The following is an 18,647-nucleotide window of genomic DNA, read 5'->3' as shown; positions in this document are numbered from 1 at the left end:
ATACTAGTAACTGCACAGGGAAGTAGGTATCAGAGCAACACTTAGCAGGCGTCATGGTTATAATAAACATGGAAAGAACCATACATAAAACACCCCCTCTGTACAAGTCCACAGCAACACTGCTAAAATCTGCATGACTGGATGGGAAAACAAGAGGGAAAACACACGAGTACTAACCTTTTCCTTTTTGTGTTGGGGAAAATAATATTAGATATTTTGAAAATAATTACCTAAGTATTCTTCATAATACAAACCTTTCTGGAGTTACACATACATACCTAACTCTTCACATGTATCCCCTTCTTTCTCTCCACCGTGATCTCAGCACCTCCCTGATGGAGCTAGCTGGGAGGTAAAGGACTATCTCTATGATTCCAAAGATGCCATTGGGGCAAACCTTTGACCTGTGGCTGCCTTAGAAATTTTCCCCCAAACTGGGTGTTGGACATTTGTTTCTGTTCTCATAATTCACTTGCAACTTCAAAGTACTGAATTTTAAACACAGCAAATATATGTTAGCATCAAAGACATTTTCATCATAGAGAATGTAATTAAATATTTTAACCTAAAAGATTCATCAATAACTCTGTCTAAATTTAACACAGACAGCTGACCACAGTGAAATGAATGTGTGGAAGCTGTAATTTAAAATCCCTGTCACTGGAGATAGCATCAGGAAATATGAAATAATTAGGAAAACTCTGCCCACTTCTCTGTAGTGCCTAGACACTGAATGGGACAACTCATTGCTGAGAGTAAAGATGTATAGATTCATCGACTGTGGCGATATTTTGTTTCTTCCATGACAATAAAGCTTGCCTGAGAATCAGTGTGTGCAGATAGCCACTAGTTAGCCACAGAAGACAGGCAGTGTTGTCACTCACCTTTCCCAACACTTAAGAAACAGAACTCTGTGAGTTCAAGGCCATCCTGGGCTACATTAGATTGATCCAGTCTAAAAGAGAAACAGAGTCAGGCAGTGGTGACTCACATCTTTCATCAAAGTGCTTTGGTGTCACACACCTTTAATCCCAGCACGAGGGAGATGGAGAATGAAAGGAATGTGGCTGGGAAAAGAGAGGAATATAAGGTGGGAGGAGATAGGAGATCCAGGCAGTCAGTCTGAGGTCTTGTAGAGACAGGATGCTCCATTTGGTCTGAGGATTTTGTCGAGGAAAGAACTAGTGTCTGGCTGCTCTGCTGTTCTGATCTTATAGCTCCAACCACTTAATATCTGACTCCAGATTTTATTATTAAGACCAATTAGAACTCACGCTACAATCACCTTCATGCAATGGAAGATACAGGTGTCTGTTCTCCTCATACAGTCCTATAGATCCAGTGCAATACCAACAGAACTCTAACAGACTTTTCATAAACTAATGGGCTTAATCTGAAACTCACAGTGAATATGAAAAACCCCAGCTTGAAACAACCTTATAAAGGAACAAACTTGGAGGATGAACACATGATTTCCAGACTCCTTATAAACATAGAGAAATGTAGACAGTGTGCCTGATTGGAAATGACAATAAGACAGAAAAGAATATGAAGGGGACAGAAGAGTCACACATGTGTAGGGGACACCTTTAGCAAAGACACAAAGACACTTCAGTGAACAAAACATATGCTCTTCACGAGGTTTTCTGGGACTCTTGGTGGTGGTAGGGAGGTACAGCCCAGCACAGTGACCAGCAGCCTGAGGATAACCCTGTCCCTTTGATGACCTTGACCCTGGTAAAGATGAATCTAGGATGCAGTAAAGAATTTCAGAAACAGCCAGGATGAAGCAAAGGTTGTGAGCTTATTAATCCTGTGGATAGAAGCTCACACAGAATAAGGATGGCTCCTGCATGATGGCCTGAGAGTGGACTGGAGAGAGACTTGAGATTAGGTGTCATTGCAAAGGGTATGTGAGGTGGGCAGGGAGGGAGGTACAGTGGGAGAGGGAGAAATGGGAGGATTTTTATGGCTCTAAAGTTACATTGCTGAAAGAATGTAATTCAAAAAATTTCAAGATTAAATTACATTAAAGCCTATATACAGGTTTTTAAATTAACTATAAGAATATTTTTACTCTTTAAATGGGTTCTATTTTTCCATTAGGAAAAAATATTCAATAGCTTATTAAAAAGTAAAAAATGAAAATAAAAAGCAATGCTTTTAAATGTGCTTATTCCTTTTAAAATTTCTTTCAGTAAATTAAATTGTAAGGTGATTATGTGACTTAGGCGAGAGAATGTAGTGCTATCATCATCCATCTCAAGGCTATAAGTACTCTGCCCCTAAGTAAGCATAACTGTGTTTTTTATTTTCTGCTTTTGAATGCTTTTCCACAGGGAAGTCTGTGCACCACGTGAGTACCTAAAGCCCACAGAGGGTACCAGACTTTATGAGATCTCTCGGAACTGGAGTTACAGACAGTTGCGAACCATCGGGTAGGTGTTGGGTATCAACCCTGAATCCTCTGGAAGACATCCAGTGATATAAAAGAATGAACCCTATCTTCAGACTCTAGTTTATTTGTTGTTATTTTTAAACATTATTTGGGATGTCTTTATGAATAACTGCATCATATCTGCAGGTAATTTTGGCTCTATCAGTTGAGTTGAGGTTTCTTGAATGTCAAAAAAAAAATGTAAAAATGATTACAGGGTGAGGGGCTGTGTGTTCCCTCTCATATCCCCTTCAATGCCCTGTCTTTCTGTCTTATTTTGGGACAAACAGACCTCCCCATGCACAAATATGAATATAGACAAACGTATATCGCAGGATACAAAAGTCAATCTAGAGTGAACAAATGATCTACACAGGACTAGGGAGACATCTCAGAAGTTAAGAGTGCCTTTTGCTATTGCAGAGGACCTGACTTCAGTTTCCAGCACCCAGTTCCAGTCTCTGAGCAACAGTGACAGGAACCCCAATCTTCACCCTTCTTTAGTGAAGAAGGGTTAATATTTTAAATTAAAATGAGTTTTGTGTCCCAAAGATTAAAACAATTGTTTAGTCTGCACCTTAGCTCCAAAGCAAACCAGAATTCAAGCTGCAGAAGCAGTTTAGCATTTGTGCTCCAGGGCAGGTGGGATTTCTGAGTGAGGTGAGCTGGATTCAGCTATCTGGAGCATATCCTGGCACTTATCTCAGCCGGGTCTCCCTGACTCTCTAGAGGCAGTATGACACCCTGCAGAGTGGAGCAGCAGGTTCTGTTATCAGGCACTCCTCTCCTTGGGGGCAGGAAAGGCCAGACCAAGGACCTCTCCTCAGTTGCCTCTGGAAGACCTCTGTGGGGCGTCTGCAGCCTCAACATCATCCAGGTCCAGATTTTATTTTCTTTCTGTGAAAAAAGCATAAACATATCATCGACCCCAAATATATATAGGTCGGGTTTTTTCATAATGCATTGTAAGGGCTTTTTCCACCTTGCCCTAGCAAAGGTCAGCTTGGTGTTATCATGTCAGATCCGTTTGCATCAGGATCTGCTTACAACTTTTATGATTTGCTTTGAAGGACCCTTGTTATGCTCCACAATTTTTTTTATTAGCCCTATATGCAGTTCTTCCATTGGAAGAGCCATTTGTAAAATTTAGCATAAAAGGCACGCCCGCAAGGGACCCAAGGAGCTAGTGGCAGCGGGGGAGGCCATGTGGACCAAGGCGCTGAGGGCAGCAGGCCTTGGCCCCCCAGGCCCCCCCCCCTGCCGCCGCCATGGGCATCAGCAATATGCGCCCAGGAACCCGCCTGCGGGGAGGATCAAGGCAGAGGGTTCAAAGGCTGGGGAAGTTCTTGGAAGGCGGCCACTTGGGAGATCTGTTCCTTCTCGAGAGTCTAATCCAGCACTGCCCTTGGGAAGGAGCTCCCCAAGGAACCCCCACAACCTCATGCTGGAGGCAAGAGTGGACATGCTCGGCTCCAGTATGATCATCAATGGCCCGGCTGCAGACCTCGGTGCTAAAGAGGCCAGCAGGCCCTCGAAGAAGCAGCCTGGCAGCGTCCAGAAGCCTGGGCCATCCACCCGAGACCGAGCCCCTCAGCATAAAGGACAAGATATCCAAGTGGGAAGGCAAGAAGGAGCCACCTACTCCTGAGCCTGCCAGGCCAACGGAGGGCCAAGAGAACTACTTGCCACCCTGCGGGGTAGAGCGGAGAGGCAGCGAGGTCACCAGAACAAAGAATGGGTTGAGGCTTGAAACAGAGAGCTTGGAAAATGACAGCAGAAGGACAGCAAAGACCACGTGTCAGGACACAGACCGGTGGCCAGGCCTGAGGCAGAGTGATGGGCAGCCGGAGCCCAGCCAGCGCCGAGGTGTCGAGCTGAAGCCCAGTGACTTGCGTTTTCAGAGTGACCACCTCTCCGCGCTCAAACAGGTCAGGAGACTGGAGAAGGCCTTGAAAGATGGCTCTGCTGGTTTGAACCCCCAGTTGCTGGGGACTTGTTATTCCCCACACTGTCTGCCTGACAAAGCAGAAGAGGACCAGCACATTCCCGAGAGTCCTGGAAGTGGGGGTGCTTTTGCAGCTGGCCGCAGGGCCCACCCCTTGGAGGACAAGGAGCCAGGGGCTGAGGCTTCAGAGAAGTGTAAAGGCCAGGAGAGTGTATACCCGGGCTCCAGGCAGTGTCCCCGAAGCCTTTCATCAACCCCCTTCCCAAGCCCCGCAGAACGTTCAAACATGCAGGAGAAGGGGACAAGGACAGCAGTCCTGGGAGCTCAGGCATTGGCTTCAGGAAAGAGAAGAGAAACCTGCCTCCCCTGCCCACTTTACCTCCCCCTCCCCCACCGCTACCCTCCTCCCCGCCTCCTACTTCCGTGAATAGAAGACTGTGGACTGGGAAGCAGAGACCCAGTGCTGACCACAGGAAGTCCTATGAGTTTGAAGACCTACTGCAGTCCTCCTCTGAGAGCAGCAGGGTGGACTGGTACGCACAGACCAAGCTGGGACTCACATGCACTTTATCGGAGAACGTCTACGAAGACATTCTAGATCCACCTATGAAGGAAAATCCGTATGAGGACATCGAGCTACATGGCCGCTGCCTGGGCAAGAAGTGTGTCTTGACTTTCCCTGGATCTCCCACCTCTTCCATCCCGGACACTTTCACCAAGCAATCCTTGTCCAAGTCTGCATTTTTCAGGCAAAATTCAGAGAGAAGAAACTTCAAACTGCTGGACACCCAGAAGCTGAGTCGGGAGGGAGCTGGGTCCCCAGTGAGAGCCAGCCCCCCCCTAAACAGCTAGCAACCCGGATGACACTTTCTTTAACCTCGGAGACCTACAGAATGGCAGGAAGAAGAAAAAGATCCCCAGGCTGGTATTGCGGATCAATGCCTTTTATGAGGCCCGGAGAGGAAAGAAACGGGTGAAGAGGCTATCCCAGTCCACGGAGAGCAACTCAGGAAAAGTGACAGACAAGAACAGCGAGTCTGACAGCGACACCGAGGAGAAGCTGAAAGCCCACAGCCAGCGCCTGGTCAATGTGAAGTCCCGCCTGAAGCAGGCCCCTCGCTACTCCACGCTTGACCGGGATCTCAGCGAGTACCAGTAGAGGCAACTCTTCGAGTACTTTGTGGTCGTGTCTTTGCACAAGAAGCAGGCAGGGGCTGCCTATGTGCCAGAACTCACCCAGCAGTTTCCTCTGAAGTTAGAAAAGTCATTCAAGTTCATAAGGGAGGCTGAGGACCAGCTGAAGGCAATGCCCCAGTTCTGCTTTCCTGACGCCAAGGACTGGGCTTCCATCCAGGAGTTTACCAGTGAAACATTCTCATTTGTCTTAACTGGAGAAGACGGGAGCAGAAGGTTCGGTTATTGCCAAAGATTGCTGCCTGGAGGCAAAGGGAAGAGGCTTCCTGAAGTTTATTGCATTGTGAGCCATCTGGGATGTTTCAGCCTCTTTTCAAAGTTCTTGGATGAGGTGGAAAAGAGAAGAGGCATTTCCCCTGCTCTGGTGCAGCCCCTCATGAGGAGCATCATGGAAGCCCCTTTCCCAGTCCTGGGCAAAATCATCGTTGTCAAGAACTTCCTGCCAAGCTCGGGGACTGTTGTGATTGAGCTGTGTTGGCCCCTGGACTCCCGGCTGGAGCACGTGGATTTTGAGTCTCTGTTCTCCTCCCTCAGCGTCTGGCACCTCATCAGTGATTTTGCCTCCCTGCTCCTGGAAAGGAGGGTCATCTTCATTGCGGACAAACTCAGCACGCTGTCCAAGTGCTGCCATGCCGTGGTGGCGCTCATCTACCCCTTCAGCTGGCAGCACACCTACATCCCAGTGCTGCCACCCGCCACGATTGACATAGTGTGCTCACCCACGCCCTTCCTCATCGGGCTGCTCTCCAGCTCACTGCCGCTGCTCAGGGAGCTGCCACTGGAAGAGGTCCTTGTGGTCGATCTCATCAATGATCGGTTCCTCAGACAGATGGAGGACGAGGATTCCATTCTGCCCCGGAAGCTTCAGGTAGCCCTGGAACACATTCTGGAGCAGAGGAATGACCTGGCCTGTGACTAGGATGGAGGCCCACTGGACTGCGTGCATGGCCCTGAGTTCAGCCCCTTGAATGCGGTGGCGTCTGAAGCCTTTGTCCGATTCTTCGTGGAGATTGTGGGCCACTATTCCTCGTTCCTGACCTCGGACGAGGAGAGGAGCCTGCAGCGAGAGGCCTTCAGAAAAGCTGTCTCCTCCAAGAGCCTGCGCCGCTTCCTGCAGGTCTTCATGGAGACCCAGACTTTCCGTGGCTTCATCCAGGAGCGGGAACTACGCAGGCAGGATGCCAAAGGTCTGTTTGAGGTCCGAGCCCAGGAATACCTCGAAACCTTGCCCAGCGGAGAACACAGCGGAGTCAATAAGTTCCTAAAGGGTCTGGGCAATAAAATGAAGTTTCTCCACAAGTAATAACCCTCATCTTGGTTCAAGGGAAGACCTCCTCCACTGGGACCACACATTTCCAACAGAGGTCTGAGAGGCTGTGGGCTGAAGGCAGTCCCTAGCCCCAGCTCCTCCTAGAACGGGGCCTGCGAGCTGGGCACGTGGCAGGTGCTCAGGACAGCCCTGGAAGGGACCTGCCAACATGCAGCTGTTGTTACTGTGGTCGGTTCTGGGATCTTTATATCTAGGTATTAAAAGAGATTAAAAGAGAAGGAGAAGAAAGGCGTTTGGGTCTTCATTCTGTCTTGCCAGGGCTAAGAAAACTCCCTCCTGCCCTACCTCATCTCTTCTGGGTCAGCTGTTGACAGCTGTGGAGCCAGGAGGAGGGAGGAGATAGGTAGAGTGGCTGCCACCACCCATCCAGGTTCTTGTGGACTGCTCTATGACGCCACCTGGTGGCAGAGACCGTGAGCTTCGCTGTTCTTGACTGGGGTTTTTGCCCCTTAGAAGGAAGTCCCGTAGACCTGTTCTTGCCCTAATACCACACATAAAAAGAGGAAAACTTGTTAATTGTTAATAAAATATTCTTAGGGTCCTGAAATGGATATCTCCTGTGGCCTAACCGTGACACTTAGACCTCTGCTGTGAACCTATTCCTCATAGCTGACAGACCTTTCAGGCTTCTGTAGTTGGTTCTCTTATTGAGAGGGAAGAGCTGGACAAGGTCACAGTCAGATGACCTGTGTGGGACAGTGGGAGTCTGTGAGTCCTGTGTGTACACAGGAAGGGTCTCAGGCTGGCCTCGGACTACCACCCCAATACTGTGGACACCCAATGGATTGTATGAGAAAGTAACTTCTAGCCCACATGGCCTGGAGTGGGGCAGGAGTAGTGGGAGGGGGTGTGGCTGAGGCGTTGGGGGAAGCCTGAGTGAGAATGTGAGCATGGGGGCTCACACAAGCGCCTCGGTTTAGTTAACTTTCATGATAGCAATGCTCTGTGTATTTTTATACTGCCCCTAAGTGATCACTTTTAGGATTTTGGAATATACAGTCTTTTCTAACTTATTTTCTATTATACTGTTTTACTTAAGAACTCCAAGTGAATGAATAAACAAATATCTTTATCAACATTCCTAGTGAGTGTATAATATTCTATAATATTATGAATGTTTTTGTATTTGATATAAGCATAAAAACAAAAATAAATTTGGGGAAATGTGCTAAAAATTAGCATAAAATCCTTTAAGGGATTTTTTGCTATAACATTAGCAAAATACAGTTGTGTGAATTGTAGCAATGATCTGGGAAAAGATTATTGTTTTTGCCTTTGAATTGAGCAAAGACAATTGTCCAGGAATCAGTCTTAAAATTATCAATGAATCTATTGTTTAGTATAAGAAACACTGATCATAGTCAATATTCTGTCAAACAATTTTTCAGCTTTTATCCTGTCCTTTTGTATCAGACAGGCTACTGTTTTAAATTAAGAGTTTAATATCTTAACTGGCAAAACTGGGAAGGTTTAGCCACAAACAGCATTTTTTTATAAAACTGTTGTAGAATAAGTTTGTACTTAATATACACACTTGCCATAGCTGAATTATAATTAATATACTGTATTTGTTGATTATTGCATACTTTACCTTTTGATTTATATTTTACCTGCTTGAGTATCTGTTAGGCAGCTTGCTTAAGCTTTCTATTGAAAACTGTTTTTTTTGTAAGAATTTTATCTATTGGCTCAAGGTCCCTCATAAGACTATTATAACTAGAGCTTTAACCATTGGACATCCAACCAAAAGTTTGCAAGCTATCCTCCTCTTAAGTTTTAAGTCTGCCTTACAGATAGGAAAATGGAAAAAGGAAGCATTTTAACTAATAATGCTGGCCTCATTAGACACCAACATGTAGAAGAATGAAAATAGATCCATATTCATCTCCATGTACAAAACTTAAGTTTAAATGAGCCAAAGGCCTCAGCATATAAAAATTATGTTGAACCTCACAGAGAAAAAATTTTTTGAAGTACACTTTGCCACATCTCAAACACAGCCTCAGTGGCACAAACATTGTGAGAAACCATAAACTAGATCTCTTGAATTGAGAAACTTTTGTATAACAAGGCTATAGAGTGGGAAAAGATCTTTACTTACCATAAATCCCTTTCAAAAATATATGAAGAACTCAGGAAATTAGTTATTAAAAATTAATCCAATAAGAATATTTGTTACAGACCTAATCTGAAAACTCTCAGACGAACTTAAAAATGAGAGACACCTAAAAAATGTTTAAGCAGAACATCCTTTAGCCCTCAGAGAAATGCAAACCAAAACTCTGAGATTTTATTTTATCCTTGCAAAAATGACCAAGATTAAAAATTACTGCTAACAATTTATGCTTAAGAAAATGTGGGTAGGGAAAAAACTCCATTGCTGGAAGTGCAAACTGACAGTCACCTTTGGATCACACATAGTATTGAAAAACCTGGATAAACCAGACTCCCTCATCAGGAAGAGAAGGATCAAAAATCCAGGACTAGCCTGTTCAGCGACCCTGTACCAGGAACTGTCTGAAGACAAAGCCAGACCTTTACCTCGAAAAACGGGTTTTCCAGCTGCAATTATCACAGTACTGTTTTAGGAACTAGCGGATTATGACCCTGGGAGTGGTCCCAAGGCAGGCAGCTGTCCTCCTGCGACCACCACTGTATTTTTGGAATTTATGACCCTCCTGGACCACTGGGCTGTGGCCCCTTTTCAAAAATTTTCTCTTTAGGTCACTAGAGGCTGAACTCCTCCCCCCACCCCCCCAACTAAAGCCACGTGCACTACCTCAGCAAGGATGGCCTCCAGCGAGCCATGGGGAGACCTGAGTGAGAGTCTCCCCAGCACTGGGGGACCCCCATTATGTCTATTTTTTTAAAATTAGGCAAATATTTACCTCAAAACTTAGCAATAACCCTTTTGGGCCTAAATACAAAGTTGTTTAACCATAAGACCATGGGCTCAGACTTGCTTACAGCAGAGTTACTTATCATAGCCAGAATCTGAAAATAACCCAAATGTACCTCTTTTACACCTAGGATAAATGAGACATCATCCTTTTAAGTAACCATGAACACCACAAAATATCTTGGAATAACTTTAAGCAAGCAGGACAGAAGTTTGAGTCCCGTAATCTCTGCGTGTGAAGGCAGAAATGTTTTTTATTTTTAACCATTATCACTTGGTAGAGTATAACTCCTGCCCTTGATAAATTTAGTGAGAGGCTGGAGTCTCAGCAGTTTAGCCTGGAGCAACACCTGTCAGCAGGAAAGAACCTCAAGCTGAAACAATACGACTCCCACCCAAGAGCAGGCCGTACAAATGGAAAAACTTGTATGAGAATTTTAAATCTTGAGAGATCCCCTACTTTCTTGGGAAAGCAGAAGAAACACAGCAAAAATGACAATTTTACTGAAAGCAATCTACAGATTCAGTGTAAATGTCCATTAAAAATTATAGCAACGGGCTGGAGAGATGGCTCAGTGGTTAAGAGCACCGGCTGCTCTCCCAGAGGTCATGAGTTCAATTCCCAGCAACCACATGGTGGCTCACAACCATCTGTAATGAGATCTGGTGCCCTCTTCTAGTGTGTGGGCATACATGGAGGCAGAATGTTGTATACACAATAAATAAATAAATTAAAAAAAATTATAGCAACATTTTTCACAGAACTCACATACAGATTTTAATGTAAATGTTCATTAAAATTATAGCAAAACTTTTCACGGAACTCGAAAGAACAAACCTCAACTTTATGAGAAAGAAATGAAAACTCAGGATAGCCTAAACAATTTTAAAAATTTTCTGAATGTATTACAATCTTTGATTTTAAAACTTTTTTACAGAAACACAGTACTGAAATTAATCTACCTTAGATATAAACTTAGACACCTACAAACTAAAGATTTTTGACCAAGAAGCAAGATTTTTAAAAATGGAAAAGAAGCATATTTACTGTCCTAAATGAAGCTGCAGCTTTTTGAGTCTAGATTCCTTTATAGCAAACCTGCCTGTCAGCTTTTGCTCCATATGGCAGGGGGTTAAAGACATAGGCTCTCTAGCCCTAGCAGCCAGCCTGCTTGGCAGGCATAGCTGTGTGGATTGTACCCTAACTTCTCGCATCTCGAGGGACTCCCTTTTGAGTCCGCAAGCAAACACATAAAGCAAACACATAAATCTCTCTTTTTGACTCTTACTCCTCTCTCCCTGATTGATTGATTTTTTTTTTTTTTGAGACAGGGTTTCTCTCTGGCTTTGGAGCCTGTCCTGGAACTCGCTCTGTAGACCAGGCTGGTCTCGAACTCACAGAGATCCGCCTGCCTCTGCCTCCCGAGTGCTGGGATTAAAGGCGTGCGCCAATTCCTGTATGAATTTCTCTTCCTTTGAAAGTCCCATATCTTTTTGGACGACAGTGATCCTGCGCCTACCTCATTCTGCAGATGTGTCTGAGTTCTACAGCCATAGAATCTTCTTTTTTCTTCTTGTTGTTGTCCCGGGACCGCGCATCTTCATCCAATAGTTGGCCATGCTCCGAGTCACTGGTTCGGGCGCCACTGTAAACCGCTTTGGGTGGGTTACTCAGTCTAGGGTCTGTAACCCACCTGGCAGTTCAGCTATTCCAGGGTCCCGGAGAGGCACTATCTGGAAGATATGGGGGGAAAGAGGAAGAAGGCTAGGTAGATTTGTCGAAGCCTGTGCTTATTAGAGACAGGTTTACAGTTTATATAGGGTAAGGAATTGGGGGGGGGGGGCACAGGGGCCTGGACTCTTGTCGCATGGTTCACGTAGTTCACGTTGGTCACTAGGCCAGGAGGTTACATAGGTCACATAGGCGGGGAACTCACAACTAGGAGTTGACACACCTAGTTCTCTAGATAGTTTGGAATGTGGGGCGGGTTCCACTAACAGATAGCTCTCCATTAACAGCCAATTTGGGTATGGGGTAGGCTCTGTCAATAGAACGATTCCTAACACAATTAGGGGTGTGGGGTTCTCTGCAGACTCCCCAGGGTGATGGTTCCTGTAATGACTTCAGGAGGAAACAGCTCCTGACACCCTATCTTCAGACTCTAGTTTATTTGTTGTTATTTTTAAACATTATTTGGGATGTCTTTAGGAATAGTTGCATCATATCTGCAGGTAATTTTGGCTCTATCAGTTGGCTTGAGGTTTCTTGAATGTCAGAAAAATGTAAAAATGATTACAGGGTGAGGGGCTGTGTGTTCCCTCTCATATCCCCTTCAATGCCCTGTCTTTCTGTCTTATTTTGGGACAAGCAGACCTCCCTATGCACAAATATAAATATAGACAAACGTATATCGCAGGATACAAAAGTCAATCGAGAATGAACAAATGATCTACACAGGACTAGAGAGACATCTCAGAAGTTAAGAGTGCCTTTTGCTATTGCAGAGGACCTGACTTCAGTTTCCAGCACCCATATGATGGGTGACAGATGTCTGTAACTCCAGATCCAGGGGAACTGACAGTCTCTTCTGGTCTCAGTGGGCATCTGCACTCAAACGTGTATTTGGCACACACAGACATACAGGCAGACCCTCAGTAAATAGGGAAAATAAACCTAAAAGAAGTCCAAATTACAACCTAAACATGAATCTTGTAGCAGAATACAATTGGATGTTCAGGTTCATGAATTACAAACAAACTTCTTAGATACGGCAAACCCCCATTCATTAAATGAAGAACAGGAGTGTTAAGAATTCCATAAAGTGAGAAAATGTCTATTCTTCCAAATATATGATAGAAACATATTTTTCTTACCTGGGAAAATGAATGTGGGAAATTGTATATCAGATGACAGTCTTCCTGTATCCAGAATACAGAAAGCTTCTAAAGGAGACACTAAGAAAATAAACAATTCAGGAAATAAAACTTGACCAGAAGGGTGAGTAGATGCTCCACTAAGAGAAACATACAGCAGCAACATGCTTAACACTTAGGGAAGAGAGACAGGTGATTCTGATGGGACTCTCGACACCCATATAAAATACTCAGAAATAAAGACTTGTCATACAAAGACCTGGCAAGTTTGTGGAGGATGACTCTCAAATACCCACTGCTGGTGGCCATGGAAAACAGGATGATAACTTGGAAAAATCTTTTTCTGTTTCTTCATATGTTAATTGTCATCTGGCCATCACAACCCAAATATATAACCTGGAGAAAGAGGACATATTTTCTTTTAAAGACTTATTTATTTCAGTTCACAACAGCTTTATATACAAGACACTGAAATTGAAAACAACCTCAGCAACAGGCAACAGGCAAAGACTCATTTCCCAAAACCAGCACGGCAGTTTTCAACTGTTAACTCCAGTGCCAAGGGATTCAATGTCCACTCTTGGCTTCCATGAGCAACAGGCATGCATGAGCTCTTCATACCTATATGTAGGCAAGCATATATACACATGAAATAAACTAAATTATAAAACTTGCCGTGTAGCTATACATTGCTACACTATTTCATATTAAGAATGAACAATTATCATGGGCAACAAAAGAGATAAATTTAAACATATATTCAAGATGAATGAAGGCCAGATGTCTCTAAACTCTGGTTTTATCCTAATACATTCCAGCATATATAAATTTGTCTATAATATCAGATTGTTGTATTTTTCTGCAGACAGAGTTGGGCAGTGGTTGGGTATGAGAACCTAAGTAACATAAAGAAACTTTATGGATTGGTAAATAATAATGAAACTTATACCTACCTGAGTATAAGAAGATGTCTATTGTCATTATGGGGAAAAGTGGAAAAATACAAATTACGTTTTATATTTGGTGACTTGGACTTCAGAGATTGCCCCATGGTTAACAGGACTTGCTGCTCTTACAGAAGACCTGGGCTGGGTTCTCAGCACTCACTTGCTGGCCCACAATGGACTGCATATCTGTTTCTAGGGGAAACAACACCCCTTTCTGTCCAAAGCAGCACACCCTGATCCTGAAACCAGAGCAAAAGAAACATACACTGACCCTGAGACTAGAATCAATTCACTGGCCCTGAAACCAGAGCCCAACGTTTTAAAAAGGCCAGTGAAATAAACACACTTTGCCCCTGAAACCAAAGCCACAGAAACACACTCTTCCACTTACCAAATCAGCGAAACAAACTAACCAATCTCTCAGCATAAAAGGAACCAATCCCAGAGCAGGAAAACAAGCTAATCACTGAGCATGAAACCACCCTGTACCTGTTCAGTTGGGAGCTGCCTTTCCCACTCTTGCAGGGTCAGCCACCTCCTGGACTCTTCCCTCCCAGTGAATCTCTTAAATGAGGCTTGGGTGAGACCTTCTTTGCCTAAGAAGAACAGAGAAGCAATGACTTCAACTGGAGCAAGGCAGAGGTGAGGGGAGCAGAACTGGAAAAGCTTCTCCTAGCAGAGCAGAGTTGTTACTCTTCTGAGGATCTAAGGAGAGCTGTAACAACCTGGCTGGGGTAACCCTCCCCTACCAGAGCAGAGCTGTTAATTTGGGGCAAACTTTCCCTGAAGCAGGGCTGTGAGCTCCTAAGCTTAAGGTGAATTTGTGATATTCATTGATGCCATCTTAAAAGGATTCCTCTAGCCAATACTGGGACAAATGGAGCATGGAAATAGAGAACGGCAATAGAGAGGAAAACAGTTTAGGAAAATGGGTGTTGAGCCATACTGATAAAAGTCAGCACATGAGTAAAGAACTATGGAGATAAGTAAGCAGTGTACTACACACCAGGTCATCATTGAAGAGGACCAGGAGAATTATAACACATAACCTATCACAGCAGTAAGTGATTAACTAACTTTCACAACATATAACCAGGGACATATCTGCACAAGCATGAGTATATACACAACACACACTAACAATTGTCAATGTAAACACACAGCTCTCACCTCGAAGGAAGAAGAGAGTTCATTCTGGAGTCAAATATATGTGAGTAAACATGAGTGAGACAGGTTTATGTTAGTACAAATTGCATGTCACAATGTGGAAACAGTTTCATGAAGTTTTTATAATAACAGAATGAAGAAACTGTAGACTCTCCTTCAGTGCATTGGAGATAATATTAAGTAGACTATTATGGTAAAGCAGAGAAACCTCAGCTACTAGCTGCTATGTGATGACACACAGTACTTTGACTCGCAGAAACTTAGAGCTTTGTTAAGGAGACATATTCTGATATTTTAAATGTCAGGTCCAACGTCATCTGTTAGTGACAAGGTATTAGGTAAGTCCAACACAGGGGGCCCAAGGATTGGCTACTCATGGGCTCAAGAGAACACAAAGGAAATTGTAATTAGGCCCTGGGACTGCGACTTCCACCATCTCCATATCACTGCAGGTCTAAGAGTCAATCAATCAGGCTTTGCAGACCAGCCTCTGCCAAGGAATTCCTGTACAAACACACACACACACACACACACACACACACACACACACACACACACACACACACGACACACACACACGACACACACACACGACACCTCTCATTCTCACTCTCCTAGCTCCCTGGTGTTTACTGAGAGCTCAAGGGGTACAATCACGTTACAACAGATTCGTCTCTGACCACACACAGGATGGTGAGAGCTCCTAAATTATGTGGTCTGAATGAGATTCCTGTGACGATGGCCATGGACTTGTCTCTGGGACATTTCTCTCATTTGTTTCAGACTGTCAATAATAACCTGTAAATGCCGATAAGAAAATAGCGACAAACTGCATTACACATCAAATAACGTTTTCATCATGGGATAATCCATGCTTTCAACAAAATATATCCTTTGTAAGTTTCATTGACACTTGTTTCCTGACAGTTTACAGAAGATTTAATAATTTGTTCACAGAAAAAACAATACGTATCTATTTGTTTAAAAAATAATAGCAGTTATAGATGAATCAAAAAGTACAAATATTTGTGCATTATCGCGACAGATAGATCCATAGTGCTGATAGGCCGAGAGATTTCCAAACATTGCTGAATTGGAGACAACCTGTCTTAATGAAGGACAACTATGTTCACGGCTCAAACAATACATTATTAGTAAGATGTCTGTTGATTCAAAACTGAGCTACAGATTCGATGCACTAACAATAAAATAGCACTTACTCTTTTTAAAAATTCTCGAAAAACCAAAAAAAAAAAAAATTGAGTGGAAGCCGGGCGGTGGTGGCGCAAGCCTTTAATCCCAGCACTCGGGAGGCAGAGGCAGGCGGATCTCTGTGAGTTCGAGACCAGCCTGGTCTACAAGAGCTAGTTCCAGGACAGGCTCCAAAACCACAGAGAAACCCTGTCTCGAAAAACCAAAAAAATATAAATAAATAAATGAATAAATATAAAAATTGAGTGGATAATTCTAAACATTGTAGACTAAATATATAGCTTGTGTAAACCTTAGAAACAGACAAATGTTAGAGAACAGCATTGCCTGATAGGAGACCTCTGTTTGAACCTACAGTAATTGGACCAGCATGCTTTTGAATCAAAGTTGGCAAGAAAAAGTCCAAAACCAACATTCCACGCTCACATCCACACATTTACAGACCACTGCCTATATCGAGTCAACATTTTTCCTGTGTCTGATGCTGGCATCAAGCTTGTGTGTAGTGCGTGTAGTGTGTGCTGAGAAGAACTGACCATACTCCTGCTGCAGCCTCCCAGGCACTGGGATTACTGGCATATGTACCATGATTGGATAATTGGAGAACTGATGTTTCACAAATAAACAAGGCAATTTGATGCATAAAGATGGCCTTTCAGGAAGCAATACTGAGGCAAGTGTATATCCAAACCCACAAATATAAACTAGGACCTACATCGTATCATATGTGAAGACCATTCAAAATAAATTACAGATGTAAAAATATAAAAATCAGCCTATAAATGTCAAACAGAACACAAGAAGAAAATCCCTGTCACTGAGTGCCAGGCAAAGATTTCGCAGACAAGACACCGAATAAAAACCGTAATTGAAGAACTAGAGAAGGTGGGATCTTACAATTTAAAATCTCCTGCTCTTCCAAAGACATGGATGAGAATTGAGATGATAAGTCTGAGGCTAGGAGAAAAGTTAGAAATACATATATCTGATAAAACATTTCTAACATTTCTATGAAACATACGGAAAACCTCAAATGTCAGCGAGCAATCTCACGCACAGAGTGGGAAGTCGGGATCACAGAGTGCTCATTTGGCCTCATTTCCCTCCTGCTCACTCTCCGACAACTCCCCTCCTGGACAATGGCTCCAGCACAGCCCTGTACAGAACAGCACAGGAGGAGGCAGAATGGTCCCAAGTCTCTCTCCTTCCGGAGAAACACAGGCTGCAAGCCCCGAGGTAGGAGTGGTCCTACTTGGGTCTGGAATCCCCGCATCTGCCTCCCAACCCTCAGAAAGATTCTGGTGCTCCCCTCCGGGAATCCATAAGCTCAACTCAGTCCAAACACCAGGAACTGAATGCTCCTTTCCAGGACATCGTCCGGTTGCCATTTGAAAAGAGTCGCCATAATGACCCCGGTTTCTATGACAACCGCAATGCTGCCTCCCCCTTAGTAACCAGGAATGGCTCCGCCCAGCCCTCCCTTACTTCCTCTCAAAGGAAGAACTCTTCACCCTTGTTTTCACCCAAGAAAGCATACCCATTAGAGAAACTGTCCCCACTACGAATGCAGAGCTTTTCTTTTTTTTCCGCTCTGTGAACAAAGCATATCCCTAAAAGCCCGACCACATTGTACTCACCAGACCATGGTGGTATCTATGGAAATGTCGTCACAAAGATGAACATTGCTGTCACGGTGACAAATGAGCAATTTTATCCAATAATTAGCTATGCATATATAACCTCATCACGGGACTTTAAATTCTGGGACACCTTGCACAGAAACATCCTGAAAAAAGAAAATCAAAGGTTAAAAGTATTGTTTTGGAGATGCCTGGGCTCGAACCCGGGGCCTCATATATGCGAAACATGTGCTCTACCTCTGAGCTACATCCCCACACCTGGTAACAGTTTCATCAAAGCCCTTGTGAAGTCAGAGGAACCGAGCCAACGTTCAGAGTCTCTGCAAGGGTCTGCATCAGGTCCTTTGAGCATACTGGATTCCAGGTTGAGTTTAGTGCTTTGATAGGATTCTTGGGACATTTGTTGCATGAGAAAACAATCTATTTTCAATCAAAGGAAAAATAATAACAATAAAAATAATAACAACAACAATTATAAGAACAAACCTTATATTCTTTGAAGCATGGTAAGCTAACAATGAATGATACTTTGAAGTACTCAGTCCCATCAATTTTACTTCAACTTTACCTGCAGGTGGTTCAACATGCCAGTATCATGGGGAATTAATAATAATATGTTGCTGATATGCGGTCATGTTTGAGAGTATGAGTAGCTTCCTGAAACCCTCTCTAGCATACCTCCTTTCTCTTTTAAAAGACGCCTTAGTTTCCGGGCTTGAAAGGCAGTTTTTATAATCTTGGTCAGGCTGCTCATTTTGTTTCTTAACGTTGCCAATACTGTCCATCACTCCATTTATGGCAATAACTAAATGTGCGGTAGCTATTGGTTCACAAAACCCTAAGGTGCTGTCACTTTCTGCATGTTTATGTATCTCACCGCATGCTTTGTAAGTTTCAAAAATGAGAGGTTTTCTGAAATATGTCCTCTTTTCATACATCACCTAGTATATGTCTCAATATACAAAATCATTAAATAAATATTTCATGTATGTTCAGATGAGT

The 18,647-nt window shown here is 43.7% G+C and overlaps 1 protein-coding gene, 2 long non-coding RNA genes and 1 other non-coding gene across 4 annotated transcripts; 1 reads left to right on the top strand and 3 right to left on the bottom strand.

Moving 5' to 3' along the window:
* Positions 1–3,483: 3,483 nt before the first annotated feature.
* LOC121436768 (DENN domain-containing protein 2A-like) lies at positions 3,484–7,337 on the top strand. Its single transcript, XM_041636752.1, is given in 4 exon segments — positions 3,484–4,021; positions 4,023–4,609; positions 4,612–5,225; positions 5,227–7,337. Coding segments are annotated over 4 exon segments (3,234 nt in total). The 5' UTR covers positions 3,484–3,641; the 3' UTR covers positions 6,880–7,337.
* A 13-nt stretch (positions 7,338–7,350) lies between these two features.
* LOC121436823 lies at positions 7,351–12,718 on the bottom strand. Its single transcript, XR_005972841.1, has 3 exons — positions 12,680–12,718; positions 11,326–11,539; positions 7,351–7,387 (listed from the first exon to the last, which is right to left on the bottom strand). It is a non-coding gene; the product is annotated as an uncharacterized LOC121436823 (long non-coding RNA).
* Positions 12,719–13,802: 1,084 nt separating this feature from the next.
* LOC121436798 lies at positions 13,803–17,216 on the bottom strand. Its single transcript, XR_005972806.1, has 3 exons — positions 17,063–17,216; positions 14,116–14,222; positions 13,803–13,865 (listed from the first exon to the last, which is right to left on the bottom strand). It is a non-coding gene; the product is annotated as an uncharacterized LOC121436798 (long non-coding RNA).
* A 611-nt stretch (positions 17,217–17,827) lies between these two features.
* Positions 17,828–17,899, bottom strand: Trnaa-cgc. Its single transcript has one exon. It is a non-coding gene; the product is annotated as a tRNA-Ala (tRNA).
* Between the last annotated feature and the right edge of the window lie 748 nt (positions 17,900–18,647).

Source organism: Microtus oregoni, unplaced genomic scaffold (genome assembly GCF_018167655.1).
Source record: "Microtus oregoni isolate MIOR12 unplaced genomic scaffold, Mior012 000050F_003, whole genome shotgun sequence".
Taxonomy (NCBI): domain Eukaryota; kingdom Metazoa; phylum Chordata; class Mammalia; order Rodentia; family Cricetidae; genus Microtus; species Microtus oregoni.
This window is presented reverse-complemented; position numbering and strand designations above follow the sequence as displayed.